The sequence below is a fragment of the Amia ocellicauda genome, chromosome 19 (assembly GCF_036373705.1).
Source record: "Amia ocellicauda isolate fAmiCal2 chromosome 19, fAmiCal2.hap1, whole genome shotgun sequence".
Taxonomy (NCBI): domain Eukaryota; kingdom Metazoa; phylum Chordata; class Actinopteri; order Amiiformes; family Amiidae; genus Amia; species Amia ocellicauda.
This window is the reverse complement of record NC_089868.1, coordinates 18,172,795-18,192,476: the sequence shown is the minus strand read 5'-3', so window position 1 is coordinate 18,192,476 and position 19,682 is coordinate 18,172,795. Positions and strand designations below refer to the sequence as shown.

The 19,682-nt window shown below is 40.3% G+C and overlaps 1 protein-coding gene across 1 annotated transcript in view; it reads left to right on the top strand.

The window, feature by feature from the left end:
- Positions 1–19,682, top strand: part of astn1 (astrotactin 1) — a 218,998-nt gene that overhangs the window by 84,634 nt on the left and 114,682 nt on the right. Inside the window, exon 11 of the mRNA XM_066692128.1 lies at positions 12,462–12,612. Coding sequence (XP_066548225.1) covers positions 12,462–12,612 — 151 coding nt within the window. The remainder of the gene's footprint in view (positions 1–12,461; positions 12,613–19,682) is intronic.

Sequence of the window (19,682 nt, the reverse complement as noted above, 5' to 3'; positions counted from 1 at the left end):
ATTAATTTGCAGCTTCTAAAGAACTGCTGTTTGTTGAGCTGGATGCTCATGAATTGTTTTCCAGCATTGTAATTATCCCAATTGAACATTTTTAATTGGAACTTGTCTTTCCACATGACAAAGTTAATTACTATTAGGTGGACATTTTCCTCCTGTGTCAGATGGACTTGCTTTAATGTATTTAATGCTTTGTATGTTTAGCTTGTTTGTATAGATAGATTGGTAGATTGGCTTGCCTGTGCTACTCAGAAGCTTGTATCGTGTGGCGAGAGACATTCCTGATGGAGATTGCAGGTAGTCCATGGTTAATGACTATAGCAATACTCAGCACAGGCCCAGACTAGGGAGGCAAAAGCCCCCTGGGTTTGGATATGCTAATTGAACCTGATTATGATCTGCTGACAACGTATTCTGTGGGGCCAGGCTGAGATATTTCAAACTGCGAGCAGTGGCCCTGTGCTTGTGGATTTAATTAGGCAGCACAATTATTTTTCTGAATCAGAATGTCTGATCTGTGTATGCTGACATTTTGTCATTTATTTTAATATAACCCCAATCCAAGCACCCTTTGGTAATTTTACCACACAAACCAAGAAAACTAAATGTTGTGGAATATGACAGTAATTAATCAAAGGTCAGTTGGTTTTAAGATTGTATTACTTTGCTCTGAATACAGCTGTAAAAAGCTTTTTTTTAATCTCCAGATTGCTTTTATACATTGAACCAAAGAACAGCAACACTATATATATTTGCTTCTATGCCCCAATACACATTTAACAGCCAATGTTTGTTATTTATTTTTTCTACACTACAATATGATTTATTTTCTAGATTCATATGTCTTGTTCATATATGTAATAACATTTAAAGAGGTCTAGGCTGTGCCAGCATGCAGATACACTCTACGGTCACAACAGCCATTGATATTTAAAGGTATCTGAAGGTTTTCTGGAGCACAAGGAAAAGTGTAGTGCGTGTCTCTTATTTACAGACACTCAAATGACCTCCATTCCAGTAGAGAGGAATGTTAACCTGCTTTCTAAACAACCTTATTGAGATCAAATAAACTAAAGTGTTTGTAACGGACACCTTATTGAAAAAAGCTATTTATTATTTTGCCGTGCAGTTCTTCTGTCTGTTAGTTATGTATTTATGGCATTTCTTACCACCGTCCTTTTTTCTTTTATTTGATTTCACGTGGATGGAGAAGACATGGCTCTGCTAGCTAGCTGAAGGAGGTCACTATTTGCCATCTCCAGTGATGCATAATCAATTCAAACTCAGTACGCCAAAGAACTTATGCTGTACAGTCTTTCTAGAGGGCACCTTCTGTCTTGTTCAGACCATAACTTGGATGATTCAGAATCGTGTACCAGTTCTTGTACACAGCCGGAAGCCCCACTGGAGCCTGATGTGACTTAAGCTGCATGGCAGGTTTGATCAGAGTGAGCAGGTATTTAAATTGAACAGGGAGAAAGGGAAACCTTGTGCTTTTTCTTAACCCTATACTGAAATATGTGCCAATGAATACATGCTTCCATAACTGTTAACATTCTCAGTTAGATTGAATGAAACAAATACATATTTCAATAAGTGAAATAAGTATGTTTTGGGGGACAATAAGTAATATTTCATATTTCACATGTGTTAACAAAAAACATGTGGACACATCTGGGGAGGCCATCATCCAGCAGTGAATTGATATAGAGTGATGGTGATATATATATTCATATTTTAAATTTTAATTTCATTACACTAGTTCAGAGCTGGAATAATTAATCAAATGAAGTGCCACACTGTTACAGCAAATGGTTCAAGGCAGCACTTCTGTATTGTCTAACAGAATATTTGGGATGGTGAAAGTGTGAAAGATACAACCATGGAATAATAAAACCAAGACAACCAAATTAATACTGTAGATTTATACAACATAATATCATCTAGTAAAGATGCCTTTATTAACTGATGACAAAAAACATAATAATATATATATATATATATATATATATATATATATATATATATATATATATATAAATAAATGCAGTGCTGTAAATATTGCAGAGTCCTTCAGTGGATGCAGCATTATGAAGGCAGTAACGATGACATACGGGAACCTCAGTGTGATGTGCTTTTTCACAATACCGAAACAATTCTATCGGATTCCTGTTATGTTATTAATTACAGTAAATCATCCATGGGTTTTAGTGTTGGCTGCTTGCACTGCACTGAGTCCACCATATACATTAATTATGCACAATAACAACATAATGACTCCCCAGCCAACACTTTTCACTGACAACATGGGAGTATACATGTGCATCCCATTCAACATTGTAAAACACTGAGCCGGTCTGTAGTGTTTGTGATGCCGAAGTCTCATCTGGCAGAGGCACTTATTCATGTTCATTGCCCTCCAAATGATATACTAGCCCTTTGCAGTACTGTAGTGCTCCTATATTCCCATATTTCATTGTAAAATGTGAAAACCTCAAATCCCATTAAACTTCCTTAAGCATAAATTCCTCGTGTGGGTTTTGCCCTGAGGACAAACATATTAATCTGACGGAATCTAGGCAAGTGCTTCACATGTTTTTGCACGGTCAACGCTGTGTAATTTCTCACTTCTATCCATCTCTTTGAAATTACTATTCGTGTGTGGACCCCCGTTGACTGGCTTTGTAATTGTTTACAATATTGTGACATGCATCATTGAAAAATGTAACACTTTCAACACCGTTACTAAGCTGTCTTTCACTAGAAAATAAAATACACTTAATGTTGACATTTATTGAGATCATGAACATTTACTACATTACATTAGTGCTGTTCTGACTCAGACCCAATGGTGTGGTATTAGATTCCTGAAATGTAGCCCTAGATTTCAACCTTACCAGTGGGCCAAACCATGGCCAACATCAAACTGTCAAGCTCAGCTTCTATAAATCTACAACCGATTCAGTTAAGTCCGTAGAAAAGCAATGCCTAACCCTATCCTGGACCAAATTGTACCCCTAATTTGACAGATTTTTGACCATTGAAATAAATGAGTATGGAACTAACTGGCAGGTCATCAAATCACACCCTGTTTCCAGTCTTCTCCCTTAAACAAACAGCCTATGCTGCTGTAAATGGGCAAATCGTCTTCTCCAGTTTCTTCTGTCCACCAGAGGGTAGAAAGGTCACCCCTTCAGTTCCTTTTGTGGTGGGTTATATGGTGTAGAATACAGAACATGACCTGGAATTACATTTTCACCTAGTAAAACAATAAATGCAGAGACATTTCAAACGGCACATCAAGTGAAAGGGTAGGACAGAATAGAAAATCCTGCTCCCAATGCATGAAATATATCACGCACAAGGCAGCGAATTACTCAGGCTTGTGCCAATGCATATTTATTAGTCTTTTTGTCTCCTGTTACCTTGTTGCAGTTCACTAGGGAAATACAATGGAGCTGGAAATGAATCTAACTTCAGTCAATTGTTTTAGTGTGAAACAGAATACATGCAACTTATTTTTTTTTGGCAAAATAATTGGGGCTAAGACGCATTTTATGCATGTTTTTGTTTCCTGATTTATTCTGTATCAAATAAATCCAGCAGCCCTATTTTAGTTCCATTGTCCAAAGAGGAGAGATAATAAGTAATACATGAAAAGCCTCTCTTGAAGCTGCTTGCACTTTGTTTAATAGTGTCATACAGTGGCTTTTTATTTCTGTATTCTGTGTTATATCTTGTGATGTTGGGGACATTGGCTGATGCACATTATCTCACATATGCAGGGATGTGCAGAAAAATGCAGGGCATCAAAAAGGGGAATATTTTTTAAAAAATAGGCCAACATTATAGAAATGTTGCTAGTTTTCTAGTTGCTGCTTTATGTTTGCATAAATAAACAGTGGAGGTACATGTGCAAAGAAAGTACTTAATGCAGTGCAAATTACAGGGTAAAAGAGTGCTATTAAATTGGCTGTAGTTGTCATTGCTTAATGATTCACATAAATGAATCTGTATATTGTCAATACTGTTTGTACAGCTCAGTGATTAATGTGAAACTTTCTATTGCCCACTTGCTCTCTCTCTCTCTCTCTCTCTCTCTCTCTCTCTCTCTCTCAAACACACACACACACACACACGCACACGCACCCACACACACACACACACACACACATATATATACTCAGCAAAAAAATAAACATCCTCTCACTTTCAACTGCTTTTATTTTCAGCAAACTTAACATGTGTAAATATTTGTATTAACATAAAAAGATTCAACAACTAACACATAAACTGAACAAGTTTCACAGACATGTGACTAACAGAAATTGAATAATGTGTCCCTGAACAAGGGGGGGTCAAAATCAAAAGTAACGGTCAGTATCTGTTGTGGCCACCAGCTGCATTAAGTCCTGTACTGCATCTCCTCCTCATGGACTGACCCAGATTGGCCAGTTCTTGCTGTGAGATGTTACCTCACTCTTCCACCAAGGCACTTGCAAGTTCCCGGACGTTTCTGGGGGGAATGGCCCTAGCCCTCACCCTCCGATCCAACAGGTCCCAGACGTGCTCAATGGGCTTGAGATCCGGGCTCTTCGCTGGCCATGGCAGAACACTGACATTCCTGTCTTGCAGGAAATCACGTCCAGCGAAGGTGGGTTTGTGCCTGTAGGCGCCGTTGTTGCCAGTGATGTCTGGTGAGGACCTGCCTTACAACAGGCCTACAAGCCCTCAGTCCAGCCTCTCTCAGGCTATTGCGCACAGTCTGAGCACTGATGGAGGGATTGTGCGTTCCTGGTGTAACCTGGTGTTGTTACGCGTGGTCTGCCATTGCGAGGACGATCAGCTGTCCTTCCTGTCTCCCTGTAGCGCTGTTTTAGGCGTCTCACAGTACGGACATTGCAGTTTATTTCCCCTGGCCACATCGGCAGTCCTCATGCCTCCTTGCAGCATGCCTAAGGCACGTTCACGCAGATGAGCAGGGACCCGGGGCATCTTTCTTTTGGTGTTTTTCAGAGTCAGTGGAAAGGTCTCTTTGGTGTCCTAAGTTGTTATAACTGTGACCTTAATATATATATATATATATATATATATATATATATATATATATATATATATATATGAGGGGAAAAAGTATTTGATCCCCTGCTGATTTTGTACATTTGCCCACTGACAAAGAAATGATCAGTTTATAATTTTAATGGTAGGTGTATTTTAACAGTGAGAGACAGAATAACAACAAAAAAATCCAGAAAAACGCATTTCAAAAAAGTTATAATTGATTTGCATGTTAATGAGGAAAATAAGTATTTGACCCCTTCGACTTAGTACTTGGTGGCAAAACCCTTGTTGGCAATCACAGAGGTCAGACGTTTCTTGTAGTTGGCCACCAGGTTTGCACACATCTCAGGAGGGATTTTGTCCCACTCCTCTTTGCAGATCCTCTCCAAGTCATTAAGGTTTTGAGGCTGACGTTTGGCAACTCGAACCTTCAACTCCCTCCACAGATTTTCTATGGGATTAAGGTCTGGAGACTGGCTAGGCCACTCCAGGACCTTAATGTGCTTCTTCTTGAGCCACTCCTTTGTTGCCTTGGCTGTGTGTTTTGGGTCATTGTCATGCTGGAATACCCATCCACGACCCATTTTCAATGCCCTGGCTGAGGGAAGGAGGTTCTCACCAAAGATTTGACAGTACATGGCCCCGTCCATCGTCCCTTTGATGCGGTGCAGTTGTCCTGTCCCTGGGAGCCAGAAATCTTGCTGATTGATAGGGGATCAAATACTTATTTCCCTCATTAACATGCAAATCAATTTATAACTTTTTTGAAATGCGTTTTTCTGGATTTTTTTGTTGTTATTCTGTCTCTCACTGTTAAAGTACACCTACCATTAAAATTATAGACTGATCATTTCTTTGTCAGTGGGCAAACATACAAAATCAGCAGGGGATCAAATACTTTTTTCCCTCACTGTAGTATATACACTCACCTAAAGGATTATTAGGAACACCTGTTCAATTTCTCATTAATGCAATTATCTAACCAACCAATCACATGGCAGTTGCTTCAATGCATTTAGGGGTGTGGTCCTGGTCAAGACAATCTCCTGAACTCCAAACTGAATGTCTGCATGGGAAAGAAAGGTGATTTAAGCAATTTTGAGCGTGGCATGGTTGTTGGTGCCAGACGGGCCGGTCTGAGTATTTCACAATCTGCTCAGTTACTGGGATTTCCACGCACAACCATTTCTAGGGTTTACAAAGAATGGTGTGAAAAGGGAAAAACATCCAGTATGCGGAAGTCCTGTGGGCGAAAATGCCTTGTTGATGCTAGAGGTCAGAGGAGAATGGGCCGACTGATTCAAGCTGATAGAAGAGCAACTTTGACTGACATAACCACTCGTTACAACCGAGGTATGCAGCAAAGCATTTGTGAAGCCACAACACGTACAACCTTGAGGCGGATGGGCTACAACAGCAGAAGACCCCACCGGGTACCACTCATCTCCACTACAAATAGGAAAAAGAGGCTACAATTTGCACAAGCTCACCAAAATTGGACAGTTGAAGACTGGAAAAATGTTGCCTGGTCTGATGAGTCTCGATTTCTGTTGAGACATTCAGATGGTAGAGTCAGAATTTGGCGTAAACAGAATGAGAACATGGATCCATCATGCCTTGTTACCACTGTGCAGGCTGGTGGTGGTGGTGTAATGGTGTGGGGGATGTTTTCTTGGCACACTTTAGGCCCCTTAGTGCCAATTGGGCATCGTTTAAATGCCACGGCCTACCTGAGCATTGTTTCTGACCATGTCCATCCCTTTATGACCACCATGTACCCATCCTCTGATGGCTACTTCCAGCAGGATAATGCACCATGTCACAAAGGTCGAATCATTTCAAATTGGTTTCTTGAACATGACAATGAGTTCACTGTACTAAACTGGCCTCCACAGTCACCAGATCTCAACCCAATAGAGCATCTTTGGGATGTGGTGGAACGGGAGCTTCGTGCCCTGGATGTGCATCCCACAAATCTCCATCAACTGCAAGATGCTATCCTATCAATATGGGCCAACATTTCTAAAGAATGCTTTCAGCACCTTGTTGAATCAATGCCACGAATAATTAAGTCAGTTCTGAAGGCGAAAGGGGGTCAAACACAGTATTAGTATGGTGTTCCAAATAATCCTTTAGGTGAGTGTATGTATATATATATATATATATATATATATATAATGTTACATTTGTAGGGGGTGTCTTAATAGGCAGGGTTTAGGCAAGACAATGGCAAGGATATTTATTATTTATTATTTATTATATCTACAGAGCCTGGTAGATGTACACATGTATGCGTATGTGTGTATATAATTTAAGGTTAAATGTTATTACAGCCCTGCCCATCAGAGGATAATACAATACACATGAATTTCATTTCTCTGTGTAGAATGGATCACCCATTTCTGTTTCAGGGCCAAAGAGTAATACAGTCTTTCTGACATACAACCACTGATGTAACCAGTAGAACAGTGAATACATTAGTTATTCTTTGGAAGAGAACCTCATTACTGTCAACTAAGACTCATTATATCAGCTGTATAATTAGTTTGGTACTTCCACCCACAGTACTTTTTTTCCAAGATACAATAAAGAAATTGTTACAGATAAATTAATTTATATATGAAGTGTCATAGTACCTAATGTAAATTAGGGGGGGTGGGTGTCGCCTATGCTTATGGAGCTGGGCATACAATGTTTTGGGGGACAATTTATTTAAGGTTCTCTCATCATTGGAGGCAACGTGTCCCCCCGTCTTCCCTTAAACCTATGCCTCTAAAGCCCAGTATAGCTCCAAAGACATCCTTACCAGACAAATGTGTTCTTACATGTACCATTAATCATTTTTACACATTAAGATGTAAACAAATCCATAATTACACTATTCTTCTTCTTCTTCTTCTTCTTATTATTATTATTATTATTTATTTATTGACAGACGCCCTTAACCAGGGTGACTTACAAGATATAAGTGCAATACAAAGTGCAAAAATACAGTGCAGTTGAAGGCATCAAACATTACAAATTCCAATTTACATAAGAGTGCAATTCAAAGCAAAATGCATTTTACAAATTCCAATTTACACAAGTGTATAAAATATATGGGGTCTTACATCCTGGATTGTAAAAACTGAGTGCAGACAAGATGTTAGGTCACAGTCAAGGGCCACGGGAAATGGAGCATAGGGGAAATCAAAATAATATGAGTACTAGTAACGGAAGGCAAGCAGTATGATAAAATGTTGTAAATTGCAATCTTACAGGAGAGTAAAGGACTAAATTACAAATACTGTCTGAAAAGATGTGTCTTGAGTGCCGGAAGGAGGTCAAGGACTCTGCTGTTTTGACTTCAGTGGGAAGGTCGTTCCACCACTTAGAGGCCAGGGATGAGAAGGAGCGGCTCTGAAGGAAGAGGAGTGGAGAGGAGGCAGAGTTAGTCTTCTGGCACTGGAAGAGCGCAGTGGTCTGGAGGGGATGTATGGGGAGACGAGGGTCTGAAGGTAGCTTGGTGCAGTGTGGTCGAGACAGCGGTGGATGAGGGTCAGTGTCTTGAACTGAATGCGTGCCAGTATTGGGAGCCAGTGGAGGGAGCGGAGCAGTGGAGTAGCGTGTGCAAATCGGGGAAGAGAGAATACCCGACAAGCCGCAGAGTTCTGGATGAGCTGGAACGGGCGGGTATTAGTTGCAGGCAGGCCGGCCAGGAGGGAGTTGCAGTAGTCCAGGCGGGAGAGGACCAGTGATTGGACGAGCAGCTGAGTCCAGTAGTCGGTGAGGAAAGGTCGGATTCGGCATATGTTGCTCAGGAAGAATCTGCAGATGCATGTCAGTGTGGTGATGTGCTGGGTGTAGGAGAGCACAGGATCGAGGGTGACTCCTAGGTTCTTAGCAGAAGAAGAGGGAGAGAGTGTCATAGATTCAAAGGGGATTGAGATTGAGAGATCAGCTGAAGGTGAGGAAGAAGGGGGAAGAAAGAGGAGATCCAATGTGGAAAGGTTGAGCTTGAGGTGGTGCGAGTACAGAGATAGCAGAAAAACAGGAAGAGATGCGAGAGGGAATGAAGGTGTCGGATGATGGAAAAGACAGGAAGATTTGGGCATCATCTGCGTAGAAGTGGTAGGATAAACCATGGGATGCAATGAGGGGTCCCAGGGAGTGAGTGTAGAGAGAGAACAGGAGGGGGCCTAGGACAGAGCCTTGGGGTACGCCTGTGAGGAGAGATTGGGGGGTGGATGAGGAGCCTTACCATGTCACTTGATATGTCCGGTCGTTGAGGTAGGAGGAGAACCAGGTTAGAGCAGTCCCAGAGATTCAAAGGTCAGCGAGGCAGGAGAGGAGGATGGAGTGATCAACGGTGTCAAATGCTGCAGAGAGATCAAGGAGGATGAGGACTTAGGAGAGGGAGGCCGCCCGAGGACAGCTGAGGGAGTCAGTGATTGCCAGGAGAGCCGTCTCTGTGGAATGAGCTGTGCGGAAACCGGATTGCAGAGGATCCAGGAGTGAGTGTTGGGACAGAAATGCAGAGCTGACAGTGGACAGCATGCTCAAGGGTCTTTGAGAGGAAGGGGAGTAGGGAGATAGGGCGGTAGTTCTGAGGAGAGGTGGGGTCAAGGGTATATTTCTTGAGGATTGGGATGACAGCAGCTTGTTTAAATGCAGAGGGGAAACATCCAGAGAGGAGTGAGGAGTTGAGGAGGGAGGAGATGAAGGGGTGTAGATCAGGAACGGTCGCTTGGAGGAGGTGAGTAGGGAGAGGTTCCAGGGCACACATTGTAGGTTTGTGATCTTCGGAGGAGAGAGGAAAGTTCAGAGTCCGAGAAAGGTGAGAATGAAGAAATGGAAGCTTGATCGGTGGGAGGTTTGGGTGTGATGGGAGAGGAGGGTGTACTGTTGAAGAGCTTGCGGATGTCTGTGATCTTGGAGAAGAAGGAGGCAAAATCATCAGCAGAGAGAGAGGGAGGGGGAGGGGGGGCAGAGAGGGAGGAGAAGGTGGAGTAGAGTTTGTGGGGTTTTTGACAGTGGATTCAAAGAATGATTGGCAGTAAGACTTCTTGGGTGAGGTGAGTCAGGAGGAGAATGTGGTAGAGAGCGGTAAAGTTCAAAGGCAGCTGGGAGTTTGGTCCTTTTCCACTTCTGTTCAGTGACACGCAGACTGGATCGGATTGAGCGGAGAACAGAAGAGATCCAACATACAGCGAGGGGAGGGAGGAGAGACGAAAGTCTAGTTCATCCAAGAAGGAGGCGAGTGGACCGGGAGGACGGTAGAGAACTAGAAGGAAGAGGTGAGAGGGAGAGGTGAGTTCCACTGCGTGGAATTCAAAGCTGTTAGTCATAATAGAGGAGAGAAAGTGGGGGGCAGAGAAAGGGAGAGCAGGAGCCCTGTTCCTCCTTCCTGCCCAGTAAGACAGGGGGAGTGGGACAGGACAAACAGAGAGGATAGGGCAGTAGGGGTGGTTGGGGAGATCCATGTCTCCGTGAGAGCGAGGAAATCCAGAGAGTGGTGGGAGGTGAAGGTCGAGATGAAGTCGGCCTTGTTGGAAGCTGAGTGGCAGTTCCACAGATCTCCGGAGAGTGGAGTAGAGGGGAGAGAGGAGGAGGGGAGAGGCAGGGAGATGAGGTTAGATTGGAATCGGAGAGTTTGTCATGGCTGCCTGGTGTTGCTGTGCAGCATCTCCTTGCAGTCCCTGCCCTTTGGAATGGGGGCACTGAGGCTGCTGGTGCTAACTGCTGGCGCAGAGGTCCGAGGGGCTGTTAAGTACCCCACTTGTAGCAAATTAGGACAGTACACACCTGCATTGCATTGAATGACACAAGGCTGTGTCATAGCATGTAGTTACTAAGTTCTTATTATGTTAAAAAAATAAATTTGGGAGACCTATTGTAAAGTGTATCTTAATTAATCTAATTAATCTAATAAAATATGATTTGACGTTGCAGATAAAGTAAAGCGGAAAAGCAATAATTCTCATGCAATCATTTAGTAATGAAAATGTTACATAATTCATAATTATTTTGTACCCATCAACAGCTTATTACAACTTTACTTTACTTGAAAAGTTTAGTTCCTATATATTGTTTAATTTACTTTCCCTTTTAAGATATAGAAATTTAGTTAAAGTTAAGATACATGAAATAGCAAAGCATACATGACAAAAGTGTTTCTCAGTGATGATTGTTATTGGTTTAGGTACAGTATTAACATTAGTCAACCACTTATTATATTATGAAATGCATTTAATGCAGGAAGCACCAGTTCACCTAATTGAGAAGACTTAGATAGGTGATTAAGAGCAGATGTATGCAATTATTCAACATTTTTCACATATTAAAATGTTAAGCAACAATATGCTGTATTAATTTGTTCATATTACTAATTAATGTTGTAGCATCTGTTTGGTTAACAGTAAGCATGGTCTACTAATTTGTGACTTACATTTCAACAATGTTGCTGCAGTTTTGGTTCTGTGGTTCTGGTATTAACAGGTTTGTGTTATTGTGGTGCCTGTTTTGGGGAATTGAATACACAAATATTACTTTTTTCGCTTGCCGAAAAGGTGAGTATGTATTTTTTTAGGAAATGCAAGACAGTCCTTATGGAATTATTTCTCATAAAGTTAGTCAATTGAAAACAACTGAAATGAGAACGATTTCCCACCTGCTTCCACATCCTCTAATGACTTCGCTGGTCTATTGGATTAGCTAGCTACTTGTCTAAATGCATAACGATGACTCCATGATCTATTACAAAAGGAAATTGGTAAGATAGATAAAATCACCTTTACAAGGGAAATTTAATGAAATATCAAAATTGTTTGTTCCAGGCAGTGTCAGCATGATCGCGAAAGGAAAAGAAAATTATATTATTTGCAGAATAAAAGAAACCATTCCTCGCTTCTTGAGGCTAGTTTAATGCCAGTTGTGGATTATCATTAAATCTTAAGTCGTTTTTCTAGCACTCCCAACAGTGTTCCCGCATTACTTTGCATTCTACACAATCATCAGGCAATTAAGGAAGCCTGGCACTCAGTCTCTTAATCAGGAAGAATTACTTCTCACATTTGAATTACTATTCATTTGAAATCAGTGACATCTAAATATTTTGAAGCCAAAAGTCTTTTGGATATAGCATCCAAACAGATGTCTCAGGGCAAAATCAAGCTATAAAATCAACAACGAATGGCCATGTAAAATTTGATGGCATTTATATTCAACAAGCAGTATCTTTTTCTTGCAGCAGTGTGAGGCTTTGAAAACAGATTTTAAAACAATCAGCCATGATCTCTATAGTATTGCAAAGTATTTTGTTTGTGTATCTACCATATATATACATATGGATAGATATGTTTTGATGTGGTATAGATCTTGGGCAGGTAAGTTACTCGCAATTCTACTTTTGTTCTGCTTTCCAGAGAGGAGCTGATGATCTCTTCAGCCTTTGACAGTCTGGAGGTCCTTCTGGACTCCTTTGGCCCGGTGCGCGACTGCTCCAAAGACAACGGTGGCTGCAGCAGAAACTTCCGCTGCATCTCGGACCGAAAGCTGGACTCTACGGGCTGCGTGGTGAGTCAGTGCTCTCTCAGTAAACAGTTTATAAGGTCATTTAGCACAGATGAACTGAGACAGACGGTTTCACTTTATTTACCATCTGGTGATCATCTTTAGTTTTCTGAGACACTAATAGCATCTTAAGGAACATTTTTGTATACATAGATCTCATGCTTATTTAAAATTATGGAAGCTATTGAGTAAACAGTTTGACTCCATGTCCAAAAGATGAATTAATTACAATTATGTACATGTGTATGTATGTGTGTGTGTACAGACGGTTTACTCATTCAAGGAAAAAACAACATAAAGTGTCTCAGTAACGTGTTGGGCCACCACGAGCCGCCAGAACAGCTTCAGTGCTCTTGGCACAGATTTTACGAGTCTCTGGACTCTACTGGAGGGATGAATACCATTCTTCCAAAAGATATTCCCTCATTTGGTGTTTTGATGATGGTAGTGGAGAGCGCTGTCTAACACATCAGTGCAAAATCTCCCATAGGTGTTCAATCGGGGTGAGATCTGGTGACTGCAAAGGCCATAGCATATGATTCACATCATTTTCATACTCATCACACCATTCAGTGACCCTTGTGCCCTGTGGATGGGGGCATTGTCATCCTGGAAGAGACCACTCCCATCAGGATAGAAATGTTTCACCATAGGATAAAGGTGATCATTCAGAATGACTTTGTCATGATTTGCAGTGACTCTTCCCTCTAAGGAGACAAGTGGACCCAAACCATGCCAGGAAAATGCCCCCCACAGCATAACAGAGCCTCCGGACCCCCTCACTGTAGGGGTCAAGGCCTGTACCGTTCTCATGGTGTCGCCACACATGCACTCGCCCACTTGTCCAGAACACGAGCCAGTTGAGTGTCTTTGTGACTGAAGCTCCTGCCATCCGTGCCCCAATAATGACCCCTCTTTCCAAAGTCACTTAGATCCTTTCCTCTTGCCATCTTGATCCAAAATCGAGATCAACATCAGCATGATGTTAATTGCTTAATTGTATCGTGCAGTATACCTGTTTGGATTCATTATGTTCCTCCACTCACTTATTCAGGTTTTTCCTTTAATGTGTCACCCGTCTCTATGTAAATATATATATACAGAGAATAAAATTAACACCCGCCACCTGCCAAATGTAGGTAGATTTACCCAGTGGCACGTAAATCTGTCAATTGTACCAGCCACTTTGGCGGGTAGCCAACAAGTCTACGGGAACTCAACTTTTAGTTTCTGATAGAATATTTGTCGGTATGTTTCAAAATACGAATTAATTTGTTGACATTGTAGTGTTGGTATGTTCGTTGATTTGGCAAACCGCAATATCAAGGTTTTTTTTAAATATATGACATCTACACAGTCTTCAGTCCAGGAGGACATATTTCATGGAGAGCAACGAAGCAGAGGTAGGGTGGTTAAGGATGTGGAAAAATAATGACTTTTAATTACTTTTCATAATCATAATTACTGACTTATTAAGTACCTGGATCAAAGTGTTTCAGAATTATAATATGACAGAAAAGGAAAGAGGAGCAACAAACACATGAATACACACACAGCCAGCTATTGCTATTTATTTTGTATTCGCTGCAACTTGAACGCACAGGTATGTTTCCGAATGTAGAGCGGCAGTCTGAGTGTGGTTTGGAGAGGAAAAGTAAATCGTTTAGTCTAGTAGATTGTATTAATTAGCTACCTAGATAGGTCTTATACATTTTGTATTTCACAGTTGTGACCAGAAAACATTGCCACAAGAGCGCTTCTTGTCAAAAGTGTTGAGTCGGTGGACAGAGCCAAAAGGCATGAAAGTAATTTTCAGGGGTTTTCAGCGTACAGTGTGAACAAGTATCAGACCCTATGAAACCCATTGTAAACATTTTGTGCTGGGTAATGTGCGTTCTGTGAATGACTTTGTATTGTATCAGTTATGTGAGGGTGTTATTACTCACTGTAAATATATTCTAGCAGATTTGTGTCCCAGTCATTTGTCATTTTTGGATAAGATAATTATATAATTTTGATAATGGTTTCTTGGAGAGGGTTGTAGATTTTTATTGATTATATTATTTTTTATTTGATAGCATTTTTTAATTGGAGATATTGTTCTTTACCGATTCCAAACTTCTGTTCCAAATCATTGAATGCGAGGAGGTTATTATTTTTAAATATGTGATGTAAATGTGTGATACCTTTCCTTTTCCAAATGCTGAAGACTATTGGCGTTTTATTAATCAGGAAGTCAGGATTAGACCATATTGCGGTGAATTTGCAGGGTGTCATGATAGAATGAGTGATTTTGTTCATTTTCCACCCAGCTGTCAGGGTTGTGGAGATTACAGTGCTCTTGAAGCAGTTATGACATTTAACAGTTGGGCTTATGAAAGGTAAGTCGTTAATTGAAATTTCTTTGGATACATACTGTTCAATTTCTATCCACGGATTGATCTGTTTATTTGAGTATAGCCATTTTGTAATATATTGTAGATCAATCCATTAGCCAGGTAGTAATGATAAAAATGTGGTGCATCCAGACCTCTTGTAGCTTACTTTTATGTAGTGTGGTTAACTTAATCCAAGGTTTTTTATTCTTCCAGTAAAATGTAGTAATTATTGAATCTAAATTTTGGTATATATAATATATATAATATACGTATACTTTCATTTGTTTACCTGCATGATGTGCTAAAGTTTTTGGCCATTTATGTTATTAAAGCAAAACTGAAAGCTGTCTTTGATTGATATTCTCTGTGTTAAAAATCGCAGAAGGCATTTTGCTTGTTATTATAATACCGTATTTTGATGATGTAAGGAAGCCTGCCTAGGCAGATATTCACACCATCATCATATCAGCGGACAAATTCTTTGTGAAAATTGATCTGCACACTGATGGGAAATGTAGAAGCCGCCTTCTATTTCTTAATACCTGAAGCTATGGAAAGATAGGGGACGTGTGAGTAAATTTAACTTGGGGATCAGGCTGGGATGCATTGAGAAGCAGGCGCTAGATTAACTAGATCAGAGCCTTGTGCAACGACAGTTCTAGATCTAAGCATACAATATTTAATACAGTATATTTTGCAATTGTACATTTATAGAAAGTGGAAATCGTAAAGCACATGTTTTCATTCCTTATGTCTCATCTTTCCCTGATTTGGGGAAATATGGAGGAGGGATAGCAAGCTATGAAAGGATCTAAACCCCCAAACTATTTTATCTTAATTTATTTCATACTAAGCCTGCTGCCTAAAAAAGTTTTTAGATGTGTTGGAAATATGTCCACACAATTCGTAGGACACAAACGATCTCCCTACTGTTCTTTGGGTTGTCTTTATAATGGTTAAATAAATGTTTTACGCCTCCTACAATGTGTGTACAAATCAATATGTGTAAGGATGTTTAATAAAAATATTTTTAATAACTTTAAATATGTAAATACCCAAAATAGGAATCTTTGCTTCTTATAGTTTGACGCTTTTGGTGTGAAAGCAGCTTGTCAGATTCAGCAAAAGTTGAAAGCCCACGCTTCTCTATAACTTGCAGAAGTGTGAAAACATATTTAACGAGCTGCGCATTGGAGTTGTTTCTGTGCCAAGATTTTATATTTCTGCCCTTAAATCTCTCTTTCTCTGTATTTCATCCCATGCCCGATAGTGATACAGAGATAAGCATAGACATTGTGTGCTTATAATTAGAGACTCTTGGTGTGAACATCATTATTCTTTTAACTCGTGCCGCTCTGTGACTCATTAGTAAATGTTATGCAGTGACTATAACGAAGCTTAAAGCCAAAGAAATGATACCATTAGGTGAGGCAAATCACAGGCCTTTTAAAGATGTAAAACTGTCTGAATGGTGTGAGAGAGATAGGAGAAATTGTATGAGTCTTTCATCCAGCTGAGAACAGACCTTGTGTGTGAGGTTGCAATGCAGGTTTTTCCCGGGGATAATTATTAAGTCTGGTGATGACCTAGACCACATCAAAACTTTGACCCACCAGATAATCTCTCTAAGCTAAATTGCATTTCCATGTACACTTCTCGATGGCGGCTTTTTGTTTTGACAGATGATTCCTCACTCTACCAAATGCAAACCAGCCTTCAATTGCTCTGTCTGTAATTAAGTATCAATGTTTTGATATATCCAGTCCCTATATTTGGAAAAAAGATTAACAGAGTACCTTTTTTAAATAACTTTCAATATTATTGCTTTATAAGAAGTATCACTTGATGTCAACATTTCAGGAGAAGCAAGCAAATTTAATTGTGATATATTTGATTAGCACTTTCTTAGCACTTGTCTGTTTGCACATTGGTGATAAAATATGCATACACTGACAATGTGAACAAAAGGACACTTGTTTAAATGTATGTAAAAATGTTAAATTTGGCATTCTACTATATAGCATGTGCTGTAAAACAGTGTGCTCTAACTCAGTTGCATTGCATGTAAAGGTAACTTCAGGTTGCAGAATACAATATCTGATTTAAATTATGTGGCCATTTTAACACTAGAAGCCTCAACTTAGCTTATTGTTGGAAGGAGGAGTTCAATTTTCTATTCATCCTGATAGCAGTGCCAAGAAAAAGACTACTTGGTTATTGTGAAGGCTGAAAGCCCACATACATGCTGCTTAAGGAAATTACATTTCGTGCTAAGCTATTAAATTTAATAAACAATTTGCTGCTCCAGTTAGAGCATATTCTTCTGCTGCAGTAATGATGTAGCTCTTTTGCCTGTGAAAAGCAGGGGATTGGTGTCAGCAGGGATTAAAGCTTTGAGTCCAACCTCACTCATCTGACCTTTACTAACCCGCTGAATCACCGATCTGACAATACACCCATTAGGATACGATTTACATTTCTATCACTCCCCCAGTCAGTGTGATCTGCTATTGTTCGGCTTTATCATTTAAATAGTATAAAATCATACATACAGTGGGGAAACTTCAATGCTTCATTTTGTTTTAGTGATGTACTCACAAAATGTAATTACACTGTTATGATATTAAAAAACAATCAATTAAAATGTTAGACTTTTAAAAGGAAAAGTCAAATTAGTTTTGAAAACCAAATTAAGCCCCCCATACACACACAAAATGAACTGAAGCAGAGTTCTGCAAATCAGTCGAATCAATAAAATAGTAGCTTGGATAACAAGATTGATTTTATATCACCCATATTATCCAGAAAAATATTGATTAGGGTTATCTGTGACACCACAAATACAACTTGGAATCCTTCCAAATTCCAAACATCACTATTGGAAGTATGATCATAGATTTTAATGCTTGGAGAAAACTGTGAAGTGTATTTTCATCTAACACAGATTTTTGAACATTGTTTCCTGAAGTATCTAAGTTGTAGCAGCAGATGTTTTAAACAACTTAGGTCATCTCTGCCTCGCAGCGGAAAAAGACAACTATACAGAATAAATAAAAGTTGCTTTTGTATTTACTGAGTTCTGTGTTTTTCATATGTGAAAAGTCACACATTAAAATAAAACTTGAGTTTTGTAAGTGACAGCAACAATAAATAAATACATAAACCACTGTAGTCATCCTCATAAAGAAGGTGAATGCTTGTGGGACAGTTACTATAGGAGCAGAAAGACGAAAGAAAGTTGTAAGAAAATAAACCCAGGCTTGAAGTCACGTGTGTGGTTTGGGAGGCTAGCTCAAATCTGAGGGCATAGGAATGTTCTGGATCTTCAGAATAACTGTGACATCATCAGGTTATTTCATCTCAGGACAGAAGCAGGAGAAACCTCTGAACATCAAACTGTCTGTAAACTACAGAGGCAGCATGGTTTTGTTTGTTTTGGTTTCTCCAGTCCCAAAGCCCTCAGGGATGGAGGTATTCTAAAGTATACCTGGATATATGAGCCATATGTGAGGCCCTGTTAGCGCTTTTCCACTGAGAAGGAGCCGGTGCTGGAGCCGGAGCCGATGCTCGGCCTGGGAACCAGCTGATCTTTTTGCGAACCGGTTTTGGAACGGAACGCTGACGTCACTGGATGTGGGCGTTCCCAAGCGCGGAGTAGAAGAGAAACACGGCGGTAATAATCAGCACCGAGGCGACTGCGACTTTAAACCCTATTTAACATCACAATCAAACTCATTAAAGCGTCTACACACAGCACAGATACACTGTACAAACAAAACAAAAAAACGCAAGATCACACATGTAGCAGAAACTAAAATACAACTATACGAATATGCAAAGATAACTCAGCGTTTTATTTTTATTTATTTTTATTGATGCATTAAGGGATTTACACCGATTCGCTATTTCAGACACTTTTACTGTATTGAATAAAATACAAGTTAGAGTTAACTTGCATTCGTCACCGTGCACACAGTTCACATTTTCATTCATTTTGTGGCGTATTTTTACTTTTATTCTTGTTTAAAAAACAATGACTATTGATTATGGATGCGGCTGTCTTTGGGGGTATTTGCGCGCAGTCGTGGCAGATCAATAAACTGTCGGATGATCTCAGCTGATGTTGATGGTTTGATGGGAAATTGTGCTTAATCCTGAAGTCTGGGATGATGGTCACAATTCATTGTTGCATTGTCCCTGTTGCCAGACACGCAGCAATGCTCTTATGTGTGGAAAGAGCGTCTGCTAACAAATACATAATAATAATAATAATCAATTGTCAGCACTGCTGGCGTGTGAGCACAGAGCGCATCACTGTAACAGATCTTACTGTGTATGTGATCTTCTCTTACTGTAGAATATGTGTGTTTTGTGTAATTCGCCTGTGTTAAGAAAATTAATGTATTCATAAATTATGAATCATGCGCAAACATGACTCGTAGGGGCGCTGGATTCGGCGTCACACCGGACCAGGTAATGACGGCGGCTGCGCTCCGGCCAATCACTTTCTGTGGAGACGACTTAACCCCGCCCCCGGCCCTGACGTCACTGGTTCTTAGGTTCCAGACCAGCAAGTTTTTGGTGCCAGAAAAAGCGGCTCCGCGCCGGAACGGAGCCGGTTCTTCTGCGGTGGAAAAGCAAGAAATGGTTCCAAATCAGGCACCGGCTCCTCGTCGGTGGAAAAGCGCTGTCTGT